General features: G+C 39.3%; 1 protein-coding gene, 1 long non-coding RNA gene and 1 pseudogene across 2 annotated transcripts; 1 reads left to right on the top strand and 2 right to left on the bottom strand.

Moving 5' to 3' along the window:
- Nucleotides 1-321: 321 nt before the first annotated feature.
- On the bottom strand, nucleotides 322-16,285 carry LOC119495580 (annotated as a pseudogene).
- LOC119495568 (gonadotropin subunit beta-2-like) lies at nucleotides 470-2,379 on the top strand. The gene is given in 5 exon segments (XM_037782199.1): nucleotides 470-548; nucleotides 1,861-1,979; nucleotides 2,146-2,269; nucleotides 2,272-2,351; nucleotides 2,353-2,379. Coding segments are annotated over 5 exon segments (429 nt in total).
- Nucleotides 16,286-19,001: 2,716 nt separating the features above from the next.
- On the bottom strand, nucleotides 19,002-22,386 carry LOC119495584. The gene is made up of 2 exons (XR_005208518.1): nucleotides 20,038-22,386; nucleotides 19,002-19,959 (listed from the first exon to the last, which is right to left on the bottom strand). It is a non-coding gene; the product is annotated as an uncharacterized LOC119495584 (long non-coding RNA).
- Nucleotides 22,387-24,806: the final 2,420 nt, after the last annotated feature.

Here is a 24,806-nt window from a genome sequence, read left to right as displayed (position 1 = left end):
TATGAGTGCACCAGGATGTAAAAGAGCAACGGAGGGAGACTAATCCCCTGTTAAATCAAGATGAAACTCTCCTGTCTTCCTGGATACCAGGCTGCTCTGTGCTCTATAAAGACTGAGCGGGACGGACAGCCAGCACGCTGCCTGCAGACACCACACAGGTGAGTCAAGCTCCTCTTCACCAACAACCACCAATTCATCTGTTTTATTCATCATTTCTATGTATTAATGTTGTAGAGTAACATCAACTGTATATCATTAAACTGTAAAAATGCAGTGTTATGAATAGAAATGAGCTGGAAATATCATTAATAGAACAGCAGGTAAAATAATCATTACTTTATTAACACTTGATGGATCATTTCTTGATGCGTTATGGATGGGTTGCCAGGTTGTGTGTTTTTAGAAGACCACAGTTATCCATGTTAGTAAGTCATTAATGGACTGACTGACCCCCCCGGTCTCCTGCAGGATGATGAGAGCGATGTTCCCCGTGATGTTGAGTTGGATTCTGGGAGCCTCATACTCCATTTGGCCCCTGGCTCCTGCAGGTAAATCACAACAATCACACAGTTTTAATTATTTATTATTTTACATTATGTATTTATTATGATTAAATGTACTTTATGAGCCGCTATAAGCCTCATAGATGTGGGTCAGTAGGGGCCTATTACACCTACTACGTTGTAAAAGTGAAAGCAAAACTTAAAAGCAACACGTTCTAACCAGCCCGTTCTCAAGTACCGACGCTTTGTCACGGCCGTCGCCGTAGATACCAACGCACAAGGCACCCTTCAGCGTCGATATGAGACGCACCTGGCTTTTCATAAACTACGATGTAAACCCATTCGTGGCAACAGTAAACATTCAGAGAAAGTGCTGTGGTGGGGCAGGTGGGAGGGAAGGTTGATGGGTCCAACAAACACAGGACTTTCATCCAGGAGACCGCTGTTCATGTCCCATGTGTTAAGTTTCCCCTTCACGTTACAATCAGCTGTTTGTTTTTGTCCCGTCTTCACACCGTTCAAGTAGTAATTTTAAGCCCAACCGTGTTGTTTTTTTCCTAATCCTAAACAAGTGCTTTTGTTTAATTCACAACATTAATCATGTGTTTACAGCGACCAAAAGGGGGCGCCGAGGGGTCTGGCAAAGCGTCAGTATGTGAGGAGTTGGGATGAGAACGTGTTGTTCTGAATGAAACATTACATTTTGATTAGGGCTGTCAATTGATTAAAATATTTAATTGCATATTAATCGCACATTTTTTATCTGTTCAAAATGAGTATTTAATACTCTTATCAACATTGAAGTGGACAAATATGCTGCTTTATGCAAATGTATGTACTGTATATATGTATTATTGGAAATCAATTAACAACACAAAACAATGACAAATATTGTCCAGAAATTTTTGCAACAAAGTCTCACGGCAGTTCGGGAAATAGTCATGAAATGTACTCTATTTGATTCGTACAAATTTCTCTTTTTTGACATGACACGTGACGTTCCAGTCTTTTCAAAATAAAACTACTTGGTTAGCTTTGGGAAAAGATGGTGGTTTGGGTTAAAATAACACGGAAAGTGCTGTAACTTGATTTAATCTGAAATTCATGACTGGGCTGCAGATTGTCACATCCACATGGAAATGACACCTCATAATTAAGAAAAAAAGTGTGTTTTGTTAAACTGTGTCAGTGAATATTAAACATGCTCAAATTTCAGTAAAGTAGAACAAGCAGCTCCGTCACCGCTCGTACTGTATGTTAGCAGCGATGACGCTTTGTTTCCCGTCCTCGTCCTGTGAGAAAAACACACAGTTTTAGTTACAGTGTGTGTTTTGTACCGAATATCTTCCTTCACCAGCGCCTTCCAGCTGCCGTCCTGCCAGCTCATCAACCAGACGGTGTCTCTGGAGAAGGAGGGCTTGTTCCAAGTGTCACCCGGTGGAAACAACCATCTGCAGCGGTCACTGCCCCACCAAGGTATTGTTTGTAGTATAAGAACGAGTCTCACTGGACACTAAAACACTAAATCGGTCCTCATGACACGCTGAATAACCGTGTAATGAGACCAGGTTGAGTAGTGACCCCACCCCACCACCGATGATGTGTAGGTTAACAGCATCTCGTTATCTTTGCTCCCCTCCAGGACCCCGTCATTAAGATCCCGTTCAGCAATGTGTACCAGCATGTGTGCACGTACCAGGACTTTTACTACAAGACATTCGAGCTTCCCGACTGTTCTCCCGGCGTGGACCCGACCGTCACCTACCCGTGGCTCTGAGCTGCCACTGCGGCCGCTGTGCCATGGACACGTCCGACTGCACCTTCGAGAGCCTGCAGCCCAACTTCTGCTATGAACGACATACCGTTCCACTACTAGTCTCAAATAATAAGCAGCATTAAAAATCACTATTTATCAACTGTTGTAAATAAAGATTGTTAAATTCAGTGCAAAAAGATTTGTTTACTATTTCCTGCACAATTACACGAGAAAAATACCCACATTGAACATTTCTTGGAACTATAAAGATGAAGACTCTCTGGGGTTATCAAACAGATGTTTCCTGCCACATCCAGCGAGCACCGAGCGCCACTCTCATGTGTGTTATGTTACACAACATGTGTAAGATCTGATCTGTCTTTGAGGAAATGGTTTTTATGTTTCAGGGAAACTGTAGTGTGTTGTTGGGGTTATAAATAGGTACACCGACAGAGGTTTTCTAACTGCACAATGGAAATGAAGATGGGCGTCTACAAAAACATACAGTACTTAAAATGTGTGTAGGTCTATTATATTTGCATCAGAGAAGGGAAAATAATGAAAACACAAAGTGTCACTTCAGTTATAGTGTACATAGACACAAATTTCCCATTTTTTTTCGTGACGCTCAGCACGACTTTCAACAACGTATTATTCGTGCGTTTTCCAACGAATGTCCAGCAACACGTGATGCATGTGTCAATTTCCACCCCAGTATTTAAAAAAAATATATATTTTGTTTGGGTTTAAATAACACCCAAAGTGGCGTAACTTAAGTACGGAAGTTACATGACAAAAACTACTTAGTTAGGTTTAGGAAAAGATGGTGCTTTGGGTTAAAATAACTACAGAAGTGTTGTAGGGGTACTTAAGTATGGAAGTTATGTGACAAATAAATCAACGTTTGGGTTAAAATAACTACGGAAGTGACGTCAGTTAAGTACGGAAGTTACGTGACAAATAAATCAACGTTGACGTTTGGTTTCATACGGGACATTAACAGCGGTCTCCTGGTGTAAGTCTGGTGTTTTCTGACACATCCATCCACCCCGACCTCCTCCCTACGTGGCGTTCGCTGCTCTTTATACTTCCCAGTCACAATATGTGTGTTATATCAGTGTTATTCTCAATAGTGCCACCAGATGGTGCAAAAACATTTTGAAATCTCACGTGTGAATTGACCAACCGTGGCTTTTCAATGTCGTCAATGGTCTCTGGCAGCCTCACGTTGAGGGTCTCTGGCAGCAGCAGAGCCAGCAGGCCGGAGACGACGGCCACGGAACAGATGATGATCTGAGGTAGAACAGTCCACACGTCCTCCAGCAGCAGGATGAGCGGAGCCACGGACACTCCCAGACGACTGGTGAAGCTCGTGTAGCCCAAACCATTTTGTCTGGGGAGACGGAAGGTAAATCATAAGCACTGACTTAATCAATTAGTCATTATTTAATCCTCTCTGTGACTGCAGATAGGAAAGGTTCAGGACTTTTAGACTTTAGACTTTATTGTCCCACAGGGGGAAATTCCAACAAACACAGCAGCACAAGATAACAAAGTAACAGTAGCCGTTTAGTGGCCCTTATCCATGTTATCTATGGAAGACGAAACCTGCCAAAATAAAAAATAAACTGATATGAATGATGAGCATAATAAGGCTTCGTCAATGCTGTGACAGTGACTGACCTGACGACTGTCGGGTAAAGCTCTGTAGTGTAGAGGAAGGCGGTGGTGAAGGAAGCTTCTGATAGGCCCTTTCAACTACGGCAACAACAGCACGCACATGCCACAGACCTACACACAACACGTATTCAAGTGTGCAAAACATTCAGTAACTTAAGCAATAATGAGAGGTTTTGGCTCATACTAATTCACAGTATCACCTACAACATTATGGAGGACCACAAGAGTCACGGAAATTGTAAATCCCTTTTTTAATTTGAACTATTTATTGATAGATTCATTTGTAAATGTTTTGCACAATTCTTCCTTTTATTGCCCATTAAAATGTCAAATAATGAAATACTTTCTAATTTAGTCCCATTTATTAATTGAATGTCTATTTTTATTGTACAATTAGTTATAAATCAATTAAATTCTTCATTACTATTTCCATGACTCGTTGTGGTCCTCCATACAAAAATAACGTAAAAAATGTAAAAGAAAAATAACGACCTTGAGGTAAAAAGATGTTTATAGCGATGCAGAGTCCCGTCAGTAACAGCGTGCCTGCTTGGCACTTCCTCCGTCCAACCATGTTGAGGAAGCAGTAGATCATGAGCTTGGCGGGGACTTCGATGGCGGCGTAGATGAAGTGCGTGAGGTACATGTTTAAACCAAACCCGCTGATGTTCAGGCTGATCCCATAATACGTTGATGCAACTCCATACCTGCAATCAAATCGTTGTTTATTCATTACGTTGCCTCCGTATACATCTACAATGTATTCTATTGAAGGAGATTCAGTTTTAAAATATACGTTTTAAAGGAATTACCATTAAGATTTTAACTTAATTTTAGAGGCGATACCCACCACACAATCCCAGTCAGCAGAGTTAACCGTCTCATCTTCGGGGTCTTGATCAGGTCAAGGTACGAGTAGTTTTTGTCCTGTTTTTCCTGGACTCCTATGTTGGAGAGAGTCTGTACAGAGGAAGAGAAGTACTGTTAACCCTCTGGAAGACAGTAAAGTAAAGACTTTACTGTCTTTCAGAGACTGTAACAGGTTCAGTTTTAGAGTGAAGACACAGGTATCATATGAAACTAGAAAACCTGAGATGTGTCTGCATAGCTTGTCGGGATGGAGGTTAAATAATGCTCCAAATTTGGGCTGCATTTTAGCGAGGAAAACCTGGCGTGGTCATTTTCAAAGGGGTCTCTTGACCGCTGACCTCCAGATATATGAATGAAAATGGGTTCTATGGGTACCCACGAGTCTCCCTTTTACAGAACATGCCCACTTTATGATAATCATGATGTTAGTTCCCGTAGTAGCCATTTCATTGTAGTGAGACAATTTTTTTTAAAACTTGACCTCACTGTATAAAATGAACTGTGGAGACCTCTAAGATAATCACAGCCTCATGAACTTTACAGCCACAAAGAGAGACCTAGAGCATTCAGAGGATGGATGGCTTTTCCTAGCTAGATTGACAATAAGGGGTTTCTGAGCAGCTAACACAACAAAAGTGCTCGCCATCCAATCGCCGAAAAATGCAATTCTTGCAGAAATCTCCAAAGTCAAAAGATTTTGATCCCAAATCCCAGCATGGCTTTTTCCATGGTGTTCCTCAAGGTCTTGGTGTCTTAATGTGGTATTTTGGAGGAATTATTGATCATTTTTATTAATTCTCCAGTGGTAAAAAATGGTTACATTTAGCACCAATCTGTGTAACAAATGGTATCCACCCAAAAATTGCTTCAACAACTTCTGAGCCATAATAGAGCATGGGGATGACCATCATATACTTCTATCATAATGTTCAAAACCCTCATACACTAGAACAATTTATTTTTAAATAATTAATTGATTAATTGAAGTTGATGCCAGTATCTTCACTCTAGCTTTTAAAGCCTTAAAAATCTCATGTTGCGTACACACTTAAAGAAATTAGTGGCGTTAAAAACAAATTTGCTTTAACGGGTTATTAACGCGTTAACTTTGAAAGCCCTAGTTTTCCGTCGGCCTCCGTCATTCTCCGACACGCTTGGCACACAGGAGAAGTTTCAGTTGGTTGCAATTCACATTCATAAAAAAAACAATACTAAGTAGGTTTTGGGATTTGAAAATGTCAGACTCTGTCGCCCTCCAGTGGTATTATTACAAAAAGAAACTGTGGTAGACAGCAATGCATGCCAATTCACCACACCCCCTCACATCATAATAATTAATTTAACATCAAACTCACCTCCAGTTTTAATTTGGACGACATTTTTTTTCTTTTGTTGAACGTGGCACATTTGTCGAGGTAAAACTGAGCCCTTTCCACTTTCCCATTGACTAAAAGCCAGCGGGCTGATTCAGGAATCCACCCTGCAATTATATTAAAAATAATGAATAATTAGTGGATACATGAATTAGGACATCATTGAAATCACATTGAAAGCACTTTCCGGCTGAATTGGAGAGATGTGCATTAAGTTACTGACTGAACTGTACAATAATTTGTGCCATACTGTCATCATTAGTTTCATCCTGACTCAGACAACTTCTGGATTTAGTCTGGAAGCAGCCTGACTGACTTACCACCAGGTCAGAACAGCAAACCCCAGCGGGGGCGGTGACGGTCATGATGAGCGTCCTCCAGTCATTGACCAGGAAGGCAACCCAGCCCAGCAGCATGTTACCTACGGACCAGGACAGGCTGCCAATCACACCGATGAATGACCTATGATCTGTGTCGACCCACTCGATGCCTGCACAGTGACCAAAAATGACAAAATAAATTAATAAGATACGCTCCTTCGAACTTAAACTCCCCCACATTGTAAACCTGATGCTTTGGGGTGAAACCAAAACATGACAAGCTGATGAGGCTGACGTGTTATCTTACTGAGGACGATGGAGTTGATGCTGATTCCTGTAATTCCGAACCCGATGAGGATCTCAGTACGGCGAACAGAACGTAGGAGTTTTGCAAACGCGCTGGAGAAGCCAAACACGATGGTCATGATGTACGAGGACCAGGAGAGTGTTTTTTTCTCCCGTACTGGAAAATGAACATGAGCATGAAGATTTGTGACGTAGTTTTCCTTTAACCTGTTAAGTCCTTTCTCTTGGAAAAAACATTTAAAACCACCACGATGTGAGCTGGATTTTCACTTCATCATAAAAATGTTGGAGACACACTTTTTATTCACATACTTATCGCAGAGGAATCCAAACACTATGGCCCCGATCATCACACCAAAGAAGAAGATAGTGCCGGTGGTTTGTGCCAGGCTTTTTCTGTCACAGACCAGGGTCCCACTGGAGAGGCAAGACCAACAGAGAGAAGGCCATCAGATTATCTATTGAGGCTGCTGGTTTCGCTTATACTGTAGGAGGGCCCTGAAAACTCTACAAACAAAACACATATTTGTTGTGGTGTACAGAAAATATTGTCAGCATTGACTCTAAAACTTTATTTAAACACAAAACTTAAGCCTCAAAAACGTTAAATCAGATTGTAATCGGATAGTGATTGACAACGCAACCCTGTCTTCTACAAAATTCTGTTCCCCCTACAACCAAACTACATTTTCAATTACGTTTCGAGGGAAAAATATTTTCTCCTGGATACTGACGCCGTTTTAAACCAGCTCAGTCGCTCAGCAGTTCGTGAAATAGTCACAAACTTTTTATTGATTTGTGTTCATAGACACAAAATCAATTAGTATATAATCCACGTAATTGTGAACCGGAAAGTAGTTCCATAGTTATTCTGACCCAAATTCTGGCTTATTTGTCACGTAACTTCTGTACATTAGTAACGCCACTTCTATAGTTATTTTAACCCAAACCATGATCTTTAAACTATGACTACGTAGTTTTTTTGTCAAGTAACTTCCGTACTTAAATTATGCCTCTTCCGGTGTTATTTAAACTCAAATCGCAATCTTTTCCTAAACCTAACTAAGTAGTTTGTTGCCTAAACCTAACCAAGTTGATCTATTCCTAAACCTAATTTAGTTGTTTATTTTGAAAACACTGAGAGGAAATTGACACGTGCGTCACATGTTGATGGACATTCGTATGGAAACACACTAAATATGTCGTTAAAAACATGGAAATTCGATGTCTATGTACATGAATCAAATAGATTCAATTTCGCAACAACTGCCATGAGACTGTGTTGTATGCTGATAAAAGTCAGTGACTGTACCTCTGTCGCCAGGGTGGAGGTGAAGGTGGAGTTGTCATAAAACCCATCCGCTCTGACACTGGACGGTCGGTAGGTCTGCGCTGTCGGAGCTGTTGGTTAACAGCTGAAGCTGAGGCTCCGCAAACATCTCGCAGGATTCAGGCCCGCCATCGTCTCGTACGGGAAGGCTGACGGTCAGTCTCTGCTCCGAGGTTAAATTTCTGAAGAGCCCTCCATCACCCAGGGTGCTGATGGTAACAGCGGTGAGGAGGCAGCGCAGCGATGAAGTTATTCAGCAGGAAGTGACATGGCAGGCAGGACTATTCGAGGGGGCGCACAGCAGGACGATGATGGCGATTTGGAACGGCCCGAAACCATTGATTTCCTCCAGAATATCCTCAAACTTCATCTTGGCCGGGTTTCTGAAGATTTACATTTGCTTTAAGTTTTAAAACATGAAGTAAATCAACTGTTTGGAGCACTTATCAACACCATGAAAACAGTTTAATTACTCACCTGCATAGAAACCTGCAGTGCACCTTTAATCCTTGCTGCACGAGTAGAAACTGGTTTCTTTAAGTGAGCCCGACTGAATTTAGGCTCTGCAGACTCGAGCCAACCTCTGCAGACTCGAGCCAACCTCTGCATCACCTTTGGACGTCAAGTTGTGAAATTTTATGGTTAAATAGATTACACATTAAGGTAAAGGGTGCCCATTGGGTTCTGGCAAAATCTCTATCACCTCTCATAACTAACTAGACGGTAGATTATTATATTATTATTATTATTATTATTAGTAGTAGTAAAAGTGGTAGCAGTAGAATCAACGTAGAATTTGTATTTGCATTAGTGTACATGTATTTATTCGTGAATTATTATTATTATTGATAACAATTATTATTATGTTGGTATTCAAAATAATAAGTATTATTATTTCTAATATACTTATTATTATTACCATTATTATTAGTAGAGGTGGCCGTAGTAACATAAAGGTATAATTGGTATTTATTCATTCATTCATTTATTTAATTTATTTATTGACAGTATATCTGCGAGCGCTCACGAAAAAAGACATAAAAAATAAAGTTTCTCCTCTTCCTGTGTTCCAGCTGTGAGGATTGCAACAGTTGACTTTTGATACACCACAGTATTACTATGACCTGCTTTACAATGATACTAAATAAAGGTCTGTGGAAAAGAGAATTTAAACATGGAGGCAGGATGGTAGAAGAGCCTGGCTCCCATCACTTGATCAGCCAAGACTGAGATCAAAGTTACACATTCCCAGGAGAGCAGTGATGGTGTTACATGACACTGTTAAAGTGAAGCCTAGAGACAAACATTAGGACAGTCTGAAGAACTACTGTATTTTTTTTAATTCTACTTGTCGCAGTAAAGATTTAACTGATTTAACTGCCAAAAACTTTTGGAGAGAGAGAAAAAAATTAAAATTAAAATGTTGAGATTGACAGTTCAGTCTTGGAAACATCTGAACAGGAAAGTAAATAAATATATATTTTATGTCTTTATCCTATATACTGTATATCAAACACTGCTGGGTTGAAAATTTAAATATTTTGAATATAATATATGGAGAGCATACCTGCACACAGAAGTCAGAGGGAAGAGTCTCCGGAGGGAATACTGAAGAGAAAATAATAAACTTCTCTTATAGTACAGTTGGAACAAAGGAAGCACATATGATTATCTCTTTACCCCCAACAACCCGGTCACAGGACTCAACTCCTCTAACTGTGAATTAATACTTAACAAACTGTACTCTTGTCTGTCCTGTATGGACGAGCATTAATAAACACGCTGCTGCTGCTGGGAGACAAAACCGGAACTAACAACAAGAGGACAAAAAGCTGCTAGTAGACAAAAAACAGTGAATATGTATGACAACCATTTCAGGACAAGATGTAACGGCATGGGATAAAGTGTCATCCACAATGACGAGCACTGTCTCTGAAACCACATCATCTGCAAAAACATCTCCCTCATGACTGAAAATGTCAACCTTTACAAAATCTCCCATCACCAAATAGTGTGGATATCTAGAGTATGCTGAATGGATTGAGGGTGGGGGGTCATGTGCTGCGCTGTGTGCTCTGCTTGTGATGGTTTTGCTGTTGAGGTCTGAGAGGTCGGGGATGGGAGGCCTGTGTATGAGTTTGTTTATATGATAACTGCCTCCAATAGGAACAATCATTAAAACAAAACCTATTTTGTATTACTGTAGTCTGGTTCCGGTGTCAAATCCACATCTCAACTTCTGTTGACTGATTCCTGAAGGTCTGCTGTTGTTCTCGTGAATGTCTGAATACTATGAACTTTTACTTTTTTGACATTTTTATGACATAATATATTATGAGTTTTTTTTTAAAAATTTTGACATAATATATTGTGATTTTTTTCAATTTTATGACTTATGAGTTTTTTTGAATTTGTTTTGGCCAACATATATTATAGTTTTTTGTAAATGTTTTGATATATTTTTTGATGACTTTCTTTGACATTTCATGACATTCATACTATGAATTTTTTTTTTGACATACTATATTATGAGATTTTTTATTTTTGACATAATATATTATGAGTTTTTTTTTATTTTTTGACATACTATATTATGAGTTTTTTTATTTTTGACAAACTGTATTATGAGTTGGTTTTTTTTGACCATAATATATTAAGAGTTTTCTTTTTAAATTTTTTGACATAATATATTATGAGTTTTTTTAGGGAGATAACTGTCTCCAATAGGAACAAAACTCATTAAAACAAACCTATTGACCCTATATTAACCCTATTAATACTATTATACCCAGTCCGTTACATCTTGAACTGAGGTTGTCATACATTAATATTATATCTTTGTAGTTTTTCTTGTTGAAGAAGCTCCGACTTTATTGTGTCTTCTACGCCCTTGACTCACATTGTTGCATTATCACGTTATTAGAGGCCCACTTTGCTATTGCAGGGCGTCAAATACCCACGATGATGATACCGACGCACAAGGCGCCCTTTAATGAGCCTGAATGAGCTGCACCAGGCTTTACATTAACTACAATGTAACACATCCACGGCAACAGTAAACACTACAGACGGTGCAGGGACAGGACAGGGACAGGGAAAAGGTCACGACCCTGACAGTTCCCATGTACCTTTTATGACGGTATAAGGTTTTATTAATAATAATAATAATATAATATCAAGATTAACTGTTAATATTGTCAAAAAAATCCACAGTAATAACAATAACAACAAATGAAACAGAAAACAATAAAAATAAAATGAATAAATGTAAAATATAATGATTGTGTTGCAGATGTATTTGTATGGTGTGTCACAGATTTTGGGAAACAGGCAAACGCAGGTAAGGATGAGGAGGCAGCAGGTACAACGAGTACACTTAACTAATCATTTTGACATAATATATTATGACCTTTTTTACTTTTTTACATTTTATGACATACCATACCATGACTTTGTATGGCTTTTTTATGGCATACTATAGTGCAGTCACTACATCTGTTAATATGTCAGTAACTTGGATAGAATGTCCTTATAAATGAAAATACAAGTCAGCCAAGGGGCGTGACGAAGCGGCGGTATGTGACAAGTTGGGATGAGAACGTGTTGGCTATTTTATCCTCTTGTTTATTTTCGTTAACACATCACGTATACACTTCTCCCATACCTCCTATCCATCCTTGTATCTATGAGCACAATATACTGTAACTCTAATGTGAATTATTCTCCGTCTGCGTTGACAAACTGCAGCTGAGTCTGAACATACAGTATTATATATGGCTGAACCACTAAAGAGCCATACTCTGCTGGTAAATATCCTCCACAGATTCAAAGTAAAACTGAGACGTGTTATCAGTAGAGGGCTGATTGCTAGAAGCAGTGAAGGATTCATGCTCACCTCCAGTGTGAGATCACAGCTGTAGTATCTGTTTCTGTCCTCTAGATGTTGATGTAGATTCATCCTGAGAAGATGGAGTAAACTGCAGCTGGTGAAACAACAGCATCCAGAGACAGTAGTTCAACATTTTGAAAGAAACGTTTCTAATTATTATCTCATGATAATACTTTAAATATGAATAGAAATACTTACTATGAGTTTTTTTATGACTTTTTATGACATAATATTCTATGACTTTTTATGACATCATATACCATAACTTTTTGTTCTTTTTTACATTTTTATGACATAATATACTGACGTTTTATGAGTTTAGTAATTAGTAAATTAATTAAAATTAATTATCATTTTATTGTTTGTTAACAGTAAAATAACTATTAACTAAGTTTAATTAACTATTAATTTACCATCTTTAAATGATTGTTATTATAAAGTGTTACCAATGAATATGAGTATTGAGTGTATCAATAGATTAGAGTCTTGTATTTATGGTCTGTAAATTACAGCTGACACCAGTCCTGTCCAACATATCCAGCATTTACAGACGTAGGCAAAATTGTTGGTACTCTTCCGTTAAAGAAAGAAAAACCCACAAAGGTCACTGAAATAACTTGAAACTGAGAAAAGTAATAATAAATAAAAATGTATTGAAAATTAACTAATGAAAATGAGACATGCTTTTGAATTTTGGTTCAACAGAATCATTTTAAAAAACAAACTAATGAAAACTGGCCTGGACAAAAATGATGGTACTCTTAACTTAATATTTTGTTGCACAACCTTTTGAGGCAATCACTGCAATCAAGTGATTTCTGTAACTCTCAATGAGACTTCTGCACCTGTCGACAGGTATGTTGGCCCACTCCTCGTGAGCAAACTGCTCCAGCTGTCTCAGGTTTGAAGGGTGCCTTCTCCAGACAGCATGTTTCAGCTCCTTCCACAGATGTTCAATAGGATTTAGATCAGGGCTCATAGAAGGCCACTTCAGAATAGTCCAATGTTTTGTTCTTAGCCATTCTTGGGTGTTTTTAGCTGTGTTTTGGGTCATTATCCTGTTTGAGGACTCATGACCTGCAACTGAGACCAAACTTTCTGACACTGGGCAGCACATTTCGCTCCAGAATGCCTTGATAGTCTTGAGATTTCATTGTACCCTGCACAGATTCAAGACACCCTGTGCCAGATGCAACAAAGCAGCCCCATAACATAACCGAGCCTCCTCCATGTTTCACATTAGGTACAGTGTTCTTTTCTTTGGATGCTTCATCTCTTCGTCTGTGAACATAGAGCTGATGTGACTTGCCAAAAAGCTCCAGTTTTGTCTCATCTGTCCAAAGGACATTCTCCCAGAAGCTTTGTGGCTTGTCAATATGCATTTTGGAAAATTCCAGTCTCGCTTTTTATGATTTGGTGTCCTCCTGGGTCGTCTTCCATTAAGTCCACTTTGGCTCAAACAGTGACGGATGGTGCGATCGGACACTGATGTACCTTGACCTTGGAGTTCACCTCTAATCTCTTTGGAAGTTGTTCTGGGCTCTTTGGTTACCATTCGTATTATCCGTCTCTTCGATTTGTCATCAATTTTCCTCTTGCGGCCACGTCCAGGGAGGTTGGCTACAGTCCCATGGACCTTAAACTTCTGAATAATATGTGCAGCTGTAGTCACAGGAAACATCAGGCTGCTTGGAGATGGTCTTATAGCCTTTACCTTTAACATGAAGGTCTATAATGTTCTTTCTGATCTCCTGAGACAACTCTCTCCTTAGCTTTCTGTGGTCCATGTTCAGTGTGGTACACACCATGATACCAAACAGCACAGTGACTACTTTTCACCCTTTAAATAGGCAGACTGACTGATTACAAGTTTGAAGATACCTGTGATGCTATTTACAGGACACACCTTAGTTTAATATGTCCCTATGGTCACATTATTTTCAATCTTTTCTAGGGGTACCATCATTTTTGTCTAGGCCAGTTTCATCAGTTTGTTTTTTAAAATGATTCTGTTGAACCACAATTCAAAAGCAACAGCTGATTTTCATTAGTTAATTTTCAGTAAATTTTTATTTATTATTACTTTTGTCAGTTTCAAGTTATTTCAGTGACCATTGTGGGGTTTTCTCTCTTTAACGGAAGGGTACCAACAATTTTGCCTACGTCTGTACATAACTCAGGAACAGCAACAGTAAAATAATCTGACCAGTAACTGCATTATTGGAATATAAGAGTCTGTGTGAAGGAGGTCCTTTTCTCTCTACGTTTTCTATTTATTAACAGTGAGTATAATCCCTGACCCTCCGTCCACCTCGTATTATTTTTAAGCTTATTTTTGTCTCTTTTCCTGACGAAGCCAAACTGGGACATAAAGGGGTCAAACAGTGAGGAGGACGGAGGAATTATAAACTCTTTGTCTTCATGCTTCCCAGATCAGAACAATCTCTGAAAACACAATTGTGGGTTGGAGAGTCTTGATTTGGCCTCTGATTGTATTTCTGAATGAATTCCCACAGAAAAACAAAGACTGAAAAAGGACAGTTTGTCAATACTTGTATGATGTAAGAGATCCATTGTGTTACTGTAGTCTGGTTCCAGTGTCAAACCCACATCTCAACTTCTGTTGACTGATTCCTGAAGGTCTGCCGTTGTTCTCATGAATGTCTGTATACTATGACTTTTACTTTTTTAAATTTTTTTGGACATACTACACTGTACTGTGACTTTTTGACATTTTTATGACATAATATATTATGAGTTTTTTTTCATGACATAATATATTATGAGCTTTTTGAATTTCTTTGGCATAATATATTATAGTTGTTTTGTAAATGTTTTGACATACTATAGTATGACTTTCCACTTTTTCATGACATCCTATACTATGAATCTTTTGGACATTTTTTGACATAATATATGAGTTTGTTTTAAAATTTTTTGACATAATACATTTTGAGATATTTTCTTTACATAATATATTAAGTGTTTTCTTTTTTAATTTTTTTGACAAACTATATTTTGAGGTTTATTTTTTTTTTTTTACATAATATATTAAGTGTTTTCTTTTTTAATTTTTTTGACATACTATATTTTGAGTTTTTTTTTACATAATATATTATGAGTTGTTTAATTTTTTTACATAATATATTATGAGTTTTAAAAAAACAAAACAGACTTTCACCAGGAGACCGCTGAAGTCAACGTTGATTTATTTGTCACATAACTTCTGGAGTTATTTGAACCCAAACCACCATCTTTTCCTAAACCTAACTAATAAGCTTCCTGTGAAGATGGAAGTTTATTTTAAAAAGACTGAATGAATGTATGGAGGGAAGTTGACACGTGTTGATGGACATTCGTAGGAAAAAAACGAAAGATTAGGAATAACATTTAATATATCATTTCATAAGATATCATACAAACCGTTGTAGAAGAGGAGAGGAAATGAGCCTCGTGGAGAACCCGTTGACATGCTGAATAGTTGCTGATCCTTTTCATGTCACCTGGGAGGAATTAATGCCGTCTAATACATAACAGTCAATAATGCAGTAAATCTTCATTTTTGTTGAAGCTGTTTCAGAGAGGTGATAATGCAACTTTATGGTCAATGTGGAGGCTGTAATATGGTGCTGTTTGTTATGTGTTCCCTGCTTTTCCCTCTCCAGTAGCTCTGCTCAGGTGTGCTGCGTTACTCAACGAGGTGCACCTGGCCTGGGGAGGAAGTGCTTTAGTGTTGCCAGTACCAGAAACAAAAAGTCCATCTCGGCTCTTTTTGGGCAGAACTTTTACCTTCCGGAAGACTTTAAGTTACAAGAGAAATTAGTGCGGTCTAGAGAATATATGGTATTCCAATTAAAAAGGGTTTGTGCTCCAGGGAGCGTGAATGTGCTCAGAAAATGTCATTTTTTTGTGCCAGTGGAAATTCTGTCTAAATCATTAGGGATCCTCCTCTTGGGATTGTGAATATCTTGGACGGTTGTTGAGTATTCTCGCCCATTTTTAGCTTCTTTGAGAGAAATATTTAAAGAATAGACAATTCTGACTGCCACCATGACCCAATGACTTTCATATGAATAATGTATAAACACAGTACACTGCATACAACAAAACAGCCAGTGTGGACAGCTGCATTGTCACCAGGTCGCCGTTGCTCAAGCGCTCGATGGCGTAGTTATGTCACTAAATAGCAGGGGTGGGGAAAAAAAACTATTCACCTATGTATTTTTTTTTTTTTTTTTTTACAATTTCGAAATTTATTTTTTAATGCCAGAATCGATATATTTGCTTAATTTGAGTCTTTGTGGAGGTAGAAGGAAGTTACTGCTTTTATTGTTGTAGTCTGAGTAACGTGACGTCATATCTGTTCTGTATCTGTCAACCCAAACAAACCACAGCGAGCCGAAACGAGAAAGTAGAAAACAGTGGAGGGTCTGCGTGGATACGACCTGCACCCTCACATGTTAAATCCAAAGTGGTAAACACTACACATCCAGTAAAGGATGTAAACACTTTGGGTTTCACACATTGACAGGAAAAGCAGAGCTAGACATCACGGCTAAAGCTGCATGCTAACTCTGTCATGGACAGGAAACGTTATCGTATTGTGGTAACGTGTCAAGCCGGCTGTTGGGCGGACGCTCCAACTGTAGAGCACCCATATACTGACATTTACTGACTTAACCTGGGTTGTATCTTTTTCCTACAGAGGCCAAAAAAATAACTTTAAGTAAAAAAAAATGTCACTTGTTTTCAGACAGGAAAAAAAGGAACTTAAAAAAATCTGCCTGAAAAAAACATTTTTTCTTCCTGGTTCACAGACCAAAAAAAAGAGACAGACTTAGAAAGATTATCCCAGCAAAAAATATTCCGGCTGTTCTTAAGTCATAAACACAGGAGGAAAAATAATTTAGATCAGACTTAAAAATGTGGATCACCAGAAAAAAAAAAATTCTAGCTTGCCTTTCAGGGCTTCCGTAGCGTGGAGTTCAACTCTAAATGTGAACTTTGACCGGTGAAGTCACAGATCAACCAGTAGCAAAGAAGTGTGTTGCTGACCCCACTTAGCACCGCCCACATTTGCTTACATTCGCACGTGTAAATGTAAGCCTTACGACCGGACCATCACATGTTAGAATCCAAACAGCTCTGGTTCCAACATGGGAAACTGGATGTTTGTTTACAGCTGGAGGTCAGAGCAGCTCGGTGTCCTGGAAATGGACCAAAACACAAACAAACTGTCCTTGGATCAGCGTTATGGACAACTGTCCTGAGAACATGCTGAGGTCCCAAAGGACAGACAGACATATGAGTGGACAGAAAGGCAGAGGTTGGTCAGAGAATCGACTGGGTTAGTTCACAGATGCTTTCAGAAGGTTTTGGTGCAGCATGAGTTGTTTGACCGCAGCAGAGACTGGATAAAGACAAGAGGAAGCTGCTCGGTTTGGTTTCCCTGACTCCCCACCTGAAGGAAACAAAAGGCTCTGAATCAGCTGGAACAAAGGGATGGAAGACGTGTGAGAGTATTTTCCTACATTTTTGTCTGAATGTCCAACATGCCTGCTTTTGTGTGCCCACGCAGTTTGGGTTCCTGTATTCCTGTAGAGGAAGGAAGAAGCACAAAAACCCCCACAAAAAAAACTAAACTATAAGCAACTATAAAGCATTACACCCTCTGCCAGCGCTTTCCCAGATTTCCCATCATTCTCTGTGTTGGGATCCGGTTTACCAGAAGTGATGAAAGGCCTTATTCTTGGTATTGTTTATCTTTTAAAGGGCGAGTCCATTATTATTAATATTTTAGGTTTCTATATCATCCTGTGATGTTCCTGATGTATTCAAATCCAAACAGTCACATTTTGATCAAAGTATGTTTTAGTGTCAATAAGCTATTTTCCCTTCAAGTCCTTCTACCTGACTTAGGTTTCCTCATGATGACGCTGCTACATGTACAGTATATATACATCCTTATAGTCAGTGTATTAATACAGTTACTGCTCCCAGTTTGGAGAAGCAGACAGGAGTAGCGGCAGGAAGCTAAGCAACGTACTGCTGTGGACGCCACGTTAGTTCAGATCAGAAAGTCACACAATAACACAAACTAACTAACCGATGGATGCAGCGGTAGACCAGCAACTCCCCTGTTCTGAGAGGGAAAATTACTGTTTTGTGAATGGAGTCTGGTGGCTGACGGTGAGGTAAAGCGGTGAAAAATATTCAAAATATACCGTACACTTAAACTGATATTGATTTTTTTTAGGTAGCTAAAATGCATTTTTCTGCTGCTCCCGTCCACAGACGCTTTACCTCGCCATCAGACAGCCCTTTTGTCAGTGATGTTGTTTTTGAGTGTCAGTGATGATTAATCAATACCTAAAGTCTCTTCACTCTCTTGACTTTGTGTTTGTTTGTTTCTTTTTATCCTCAAATCAACCCTGTAAATGCCAAAATCACCAAAACCAGTACCTGGTAGAGCATACGTGGTAGGAGACACTGTGTCTTTTCTTTCTTTGCCAGTCTGTCCAAGTCTAATACAGGATGTGCGTCACAATCCAAGACAAAAACATTAAGAAGGTGGAGTTAAAGCTTTGAAAAATGTTTTTTCCGTGGAGCAGGGAAGCAGACGAGACTCTTATCAAAAAGAATAAAAAAAAAGGGGACTTTTCTTTTCCATTTCTCACATTGACACTCAGTGTTACAGGTTACAAAGACAGTGCATGTTATATTATATTAAAAGATAAATTAGAACAATATGAGCACCTCTAAATCTCTGAATCAATCACAGGTGACTTGTTGCATTTTAGAAGTCCCTAATCTAGCGAGAAAGTCGCCACTTCTGCAACACTGACAGCCCAAACCATTTAGTGGAAAACTTTTGATTGTTAATTAATGAGTTCCTCCATCACAACTGCTAACGATCTTTCAATCAGAACATTAAACGTGATGTAAACCACAATAAACCACGCGTGAAGCCAGAGAGGGAGGGTAAGATCAGTATGCTTTAATAATAATAAGATATCAGTGCAGAAACACAAACTTCTTAATTCCCCATGTAGTAATAATAATAAGAACAATATATGATAATAATAAGATCAATATGGATTTATAGCATATTAAAAAAAATGCAGGATCAGCTAATATAACTGTACTGTATGACACTGACGAAAACAGAATATAAGTAGCTGAACATGGATCCCATGAGGAAAAACAAAAACCCTGTTGAGCCACGAGATGCTGATATCGTCTTTAAAGAGGAAGTGCAGTGAATGAGTGGATTAACTGTAAAACCTTTCAAGCAGCACAGCGTGTAGAGCTCTAGGACTGGTGATACGCCTTCTATAGGGTTTAAATAGGGAGCTGAAGCCCCGCCCATTTTTGGGGGTTAGCATCTGTGCTACTAGCTTTAGCTTTTATCCTCTCAGCGAGTTGTCTTTATTCTGACATCTGTTCCTCAGGTCAACTATTCTAACATAAATGAATATCTACTGGAACATTTCTTTATTTTAGCGATGATAAAACAATGTGTAACAATCGTTTTATCTCGATTTAAATGACTAGCTGTATACATTTTTCATTTTTAAACCATTTTAAATGGTTTGGTTGAAGCTAGTGCAGCAGACGCTAGCTTAAAAACGTGAGCGGGACCCCCCCTCTGCCTAGATTTATATTATGGAACTTCCATGCAGCCAACTCTTTCCACATACATTAACCCAATTTAGTTAAAATCTCATCGGTTGCTAAAAAGTCCATCTGAGGTGCCGTTCTTCCTCCATGTCGACACGTTCTCACTCCCAACTCGTCAAATACCGCCGCTTGGTCAGTGCCCCTCGGCATCAGAGACCGACGCACGGCGTACCCCTCTAGTGTTACTTTTGGACTGATGATACTAGCGACTCACATGACTCGCTGGGCTGACGATACTAACGACTCACAGGACTGACGTTACTAACGACTCACGTTACTCATTGGGCTGACGATAATAGCGACTCACGGGACTCACGTATCCGACGATACTAACGACTCACGGGGCTGACAATACTAATTACTCACGTAACTCGGGGCTGACGATAGTAACGACTCACGTGACAGATGATGCTAACGACTCACGTGACTACTGACGATACTAATGAGTCACGTGACTACTGACTCACGTCACACAGATCTGATGATTCTGACGAGTTATGTGACTAAAGACTGACGTGTCCAAATAAGTCAACGTTACTTTTAGTTTCACACGAGGGGCGTCGACCAAACGGCGGTGCTTGACGAGTTGGGAGTGAGAACGTGTTGCTTATGACAGGAGCAGAAGTGGAAGTCAGACACCATGACCCTCCATATGAGGAGGAGGTCGGGGCGATGGATGGGACACAAAACACAGTAGTTTCACCAGGAGACCAGGATTAGCATCCTGTGTGGAACCAACAACGTGTAGTTGTCTTTATGTTCACAACCTAAAGTTTCACTTTCACTTTCCAAACGTAGTTATTTTAAGCCAAAACACAATATTTTCCCCTTAACTTAACTAAGTGATTTTGTTTCCTAAACCTACAGAAGCTGTTTTGTTTGCATTCAGTTTCACAACGTGTTGCTTTTAAGTTTCGCTTTCACTTTTACAACGTAGTAGTTATACTACTGACCTATGAGGCTTATAATGACTGATAATGCACATTTAATAAGCTAATAACAGTCGAATCTGGTGTATAATTTCACATTAATATCAGGCTTTGCTAGCTTGCTAGCAGTTAAGGTGTGAGGAGTCAGAGGAAGTCATCTACAGGTTGCAGGGAACAAACTGTGCTCTTGAAGGGTAAACTGTGTTGAGACAACCATAAGGCACGTTACGAGGATCGAAATGAACTTTAAAGACAATTTCAGCACGACATAAAAAACATAAAAAATATAGTGTTAGGATCCGAGAGATGTGATACAAGTTCTAAAAGGACACATACATGGTCTATGAAGCACCATTGCTTTTATATATGCAACTTGAAAACTATGATTAATTATGTGGCAACTTCACCTTCTTTACAATATTTAAATGCTACATATCTGAAACTGATCTTTAATGTGAACTTTTTTTTCCTTTTTTTTTTGTTTTTTTTGTTGTTTTATCGTCTTAAAGCGAGAATAAAAAGAGAACTGCCCAGCCAACAGATATTTAAGGGATATTTAAGGATAAAACTCTGGAGAAACAAAACAACACGAAAGGAAACAGCACTGCGAGGGATCTGATCCGTCTGCATCTACAAGGGGGAGATAAGGACAAAGTACCAGAACATATAAACACTATCTTCAACACCAGGTTTGTCTTTAAATACGTAACGTATATGTGAACAAAGCTCTATAATTCAGACTTTTTAAGTGGTCACCACACAAAGACGATTACCTCAAAACATAGAGTGAGATTAAGAAAAATACAGGAAAGGAGAGAACAGAGATTACTGACATCATTTGGGTGAAAATAAAAACTTACTCCTAGTTGACTAATAATATCGGCAGCCACTCCATGTCGTGAATTACAAGATAAACTGGCCTAATCTTAAAGAATAATAAATATACTTTCAAGTCACTTCACAGGCTGCTGTACTGCACTGAAGCTAAGGCCACTAATGCTGCTATGTACACATGTTTAGTCTGAATGAGTTGCTGCTGTCATCTGACTTTACACTGTCTGGTTTGTGTAGTGGTGTCCAAAGAGGGTCTAAAGGGTCTAAATGTAGAAGCTGAAGTGGTCTTTTTTTGAATGGAGTACTTTAATGCTTAATTTTTTTGCACTAATAGCAAAACAAAGGGGCAACTGAGGTTCCTAGAGCTGCTCAGGGAACCTTTTTTGGCTCTGAGGAGCCTTAATAACAATTCAGCCTACTCAAGAGGCTCTCTGATTGACCCAAATAGTGCCCTTCTGATCCCTCCTAGTGCACTTCTGATTTGCCCCCCAAGATTGGCTCAAATGCCTTTCACATCCCCCCAAATATCCTGCAGATCAGGCTGGTATCATACACCGTTCGTAGCTATACTGTATCTACGAAAGAAATGCACTGTAATTCGTATTTATCCCACAAAATCAATGCGTATTTAAGCCGTAATAATTAAAACGTCATGGTCACTGACTTTAGATCCGGCAAGAAAACCACTTGGTATGGTAGAAGAAAAAAAAAATGTAAAAGCACATAGTGTGCATGTGACAAAGACAAGCAAAAATATACTTAATCTGTAGTTACGAAGAAGCCTAAAACACTTAAAGCTTCAGTAGGCAGTATACATTTTGGCATCATTGGGCAAAAGTTCCATAATAACCTTTCAGTAACCTTTTGTAATTCAAGTGTTCTGAGAGAAAACTAGACTTCTGCACCTCCTAATGGCTCTGTTTTCAGACTTTAAAAATCTAGATTTCACAATGGCTGCTGGGTCATAAACTTTCTCATTTGACAGCTAAACCGTGCACTACAAGATGATTCCAAAAACATTTGAGGCGAGAAATAGGCATTATCTTAACAGAATATTGTTTCATGTTTGATCAGCGCTGCCTAGTTTGACCGTTTGGTCGGAGTTCGCGAGTGATTGACAGCCGACTCTCATAGACGGCAGCTGGACAGCAGACCTCAGATCAGATCTTACTGCTTGTTTTCCTCCGGTCTGTGAAATCTTGCAGATACCGTTAGGAGCACCAGAGGACACCGTAGGACACAGAGGAACATGTGTTTCATGTACTACTGTCACGATATAGCGACCGTTTATAAAAATAACTTTTTTTTAAATCATATTTGCTCTAATCCGCCTACTTCAGCATTAAGGGCAAAATTAAAGCTCAAAGTGAAACTTGCATTGAGGAGAGTTGCCCCCTTATTCATCCTTAGACAGTCTGTGCACACCACTGGTTCTTATGGGTTTCTGTATAGTGTGTAGTGTGTCTAAGTCTACAATCACATGTAGTCTTACAGTGTTTGGTGAATAAGGCTACTGTAGCTTTGCTGCTGACTATAGAAGCTTTAGCTCAATAAAATAATAATAGAACAATAAGAAAAAAACTGTAGTCACACAAGCTACTAACCCGACTCCAGTAAGTCAAAACATCTTCAGATAAATCAAGGACAGATTTAAGAAGAAAAGAAAAACACTTAACAATATTCAACTTACAGTATAGAGTACATGTATTGCAATATATGTTTATTAGTGTGTCTGTGAGTCAGACACCAAAAAATAAAAGACTGGTAGGTAGAGTAAGAACATCCAAAATAAATGAGAAGCAGTAAAGTATCCCGTAGATTTGGATGAAAAAAAACGATAGAAGCTAAAATGTCTGTTCAATCAAGTTCAATATAATATGACTAAAATAAAATAACAATATAATATGTCATTAATGTTGACCCAAACAGAAGTAATGCTACTGTGATCCGGTTGAGAGAATCAGATTCCTGCAGGTTGAAGCAGCCGGTTAGACTGTTATCAGCTCATTAAATAGGCGTTATCAGCCTCAGAGATGTGGGTCAGTTGGGGCCCACTACACCCACTAGTAGGTTTTATCATCAATTCACATGGTCGATCACTGACAGCGACATCTTCTTTTGTTATTTATATTGTTTGTGTTCAAAACATAATGTTTCATTCAGTTGTTAGAATGTGTCGCTTTTAAGTTTCACTTTCATAACATCGTAGGTGTAGCAGGCCCCTACTGACCCACATCTATGAGGATTATAACGACTGATAATGGCCATTTAATGAGCTGATAACAGTCGAATCGGTTGCAAGTACGTCAGTGTTATGTGGGAAAGGCCTGGGTCTCACTTCTATTCTGATTCTGAGGCTCAGCTTTTCTTTAGAGAATGAAATTAAACTTAAATATGACGAAAGAAAAGAAGAAAAACATCTTTATCTTAAGTAGAAATATCCTCTATATTGCCATGTACAAGGTAAATGTGTAGCAGTATGTGATTTGGGAGCTGTATCTTCTCATCAGCTTTTTTGGGCAGCATGCTATAATTCAGAACCGGTTCATGAAGCCCCACTCTTGTTTGAGGCTTCGACTGGGACTGGGAAGTGGGCTGGGTCTAATTGCTGGTAAAATATCGGAAGTGAAAGAACACAGTGTCTAGGTAGTATAATACGTCTCCTCTGAGCTAAAGGAGTTAGCAGATAAAGAGAAGTCTGGGAACTGAGCTGCATAGAGTTCATATTGGGGTGTAGGTCATGTGACGGAGACCGGGTCTGGATGACACACAGGTTGGAGGTTTGACCACTAATAACCCCTTTTACACCAAAGACCCGGGTTCAGCTCGTGTGTCTCAACACCAAACCCGATGACCGGCGATAAATTCAAGACATGGACTGAGTGTCGCATCATTTTAACTGTTAGTTAATCGTCCCGCATTGACCTTTTGTAACCACGTGACCCTGTTTGCTCATATGTGTGGTTGTCGCTGGAGGAAAAAGGGTGTAAGTGGCTTAACCCTGATATCTCAGCTTGTTTAGACGGTCTAGGTCTATAAAGGGACTGGGTACAGAGGCGTGGGGCGGAGCCATACAAGCTATATAAGGCAGGATGTGGTTTTGGATACCATTCCCTATAGGTAGCTTAGCCTCGGGGCTCTCATGAGGCCCAGAGGTACGAAGGTAAAGACTAAGTCTCGGGGGAGTAAGTCCAGGTCTATGGTAGATTGTGAACCTAGGGGCTCTAGGAGGCCTGGTCCAGGGCTCTCAGCAGGTCGCAGCCTTGGAGGGGTGCAGGCTGCCCTGCAGCGGACGTTGACCTCGCAGTCGTAGCGGGTCAACTCAGGCAGACAGGA

The sequence above is a fragment of the Sebastes umbrosus genome, chromosome 10 (assembly GCF_015220745.1).
Source record: "Sebastes umbrosus isolate fSebUmb1 chromosome 10, fSebUmb1.pri, whole genome shotgun sequence".
Classification (NCBI taxonomy): Eukaryota; Metazoa; Chordata; class Actinopteri; order Perciformes; family Sebastidae; genus Sebastes; species Sebastes umbrosus.
Note: the sequence above shows the minus strand (reverse complement) of the source record. Positions and strands in the feature narration are given on the sequence as shown.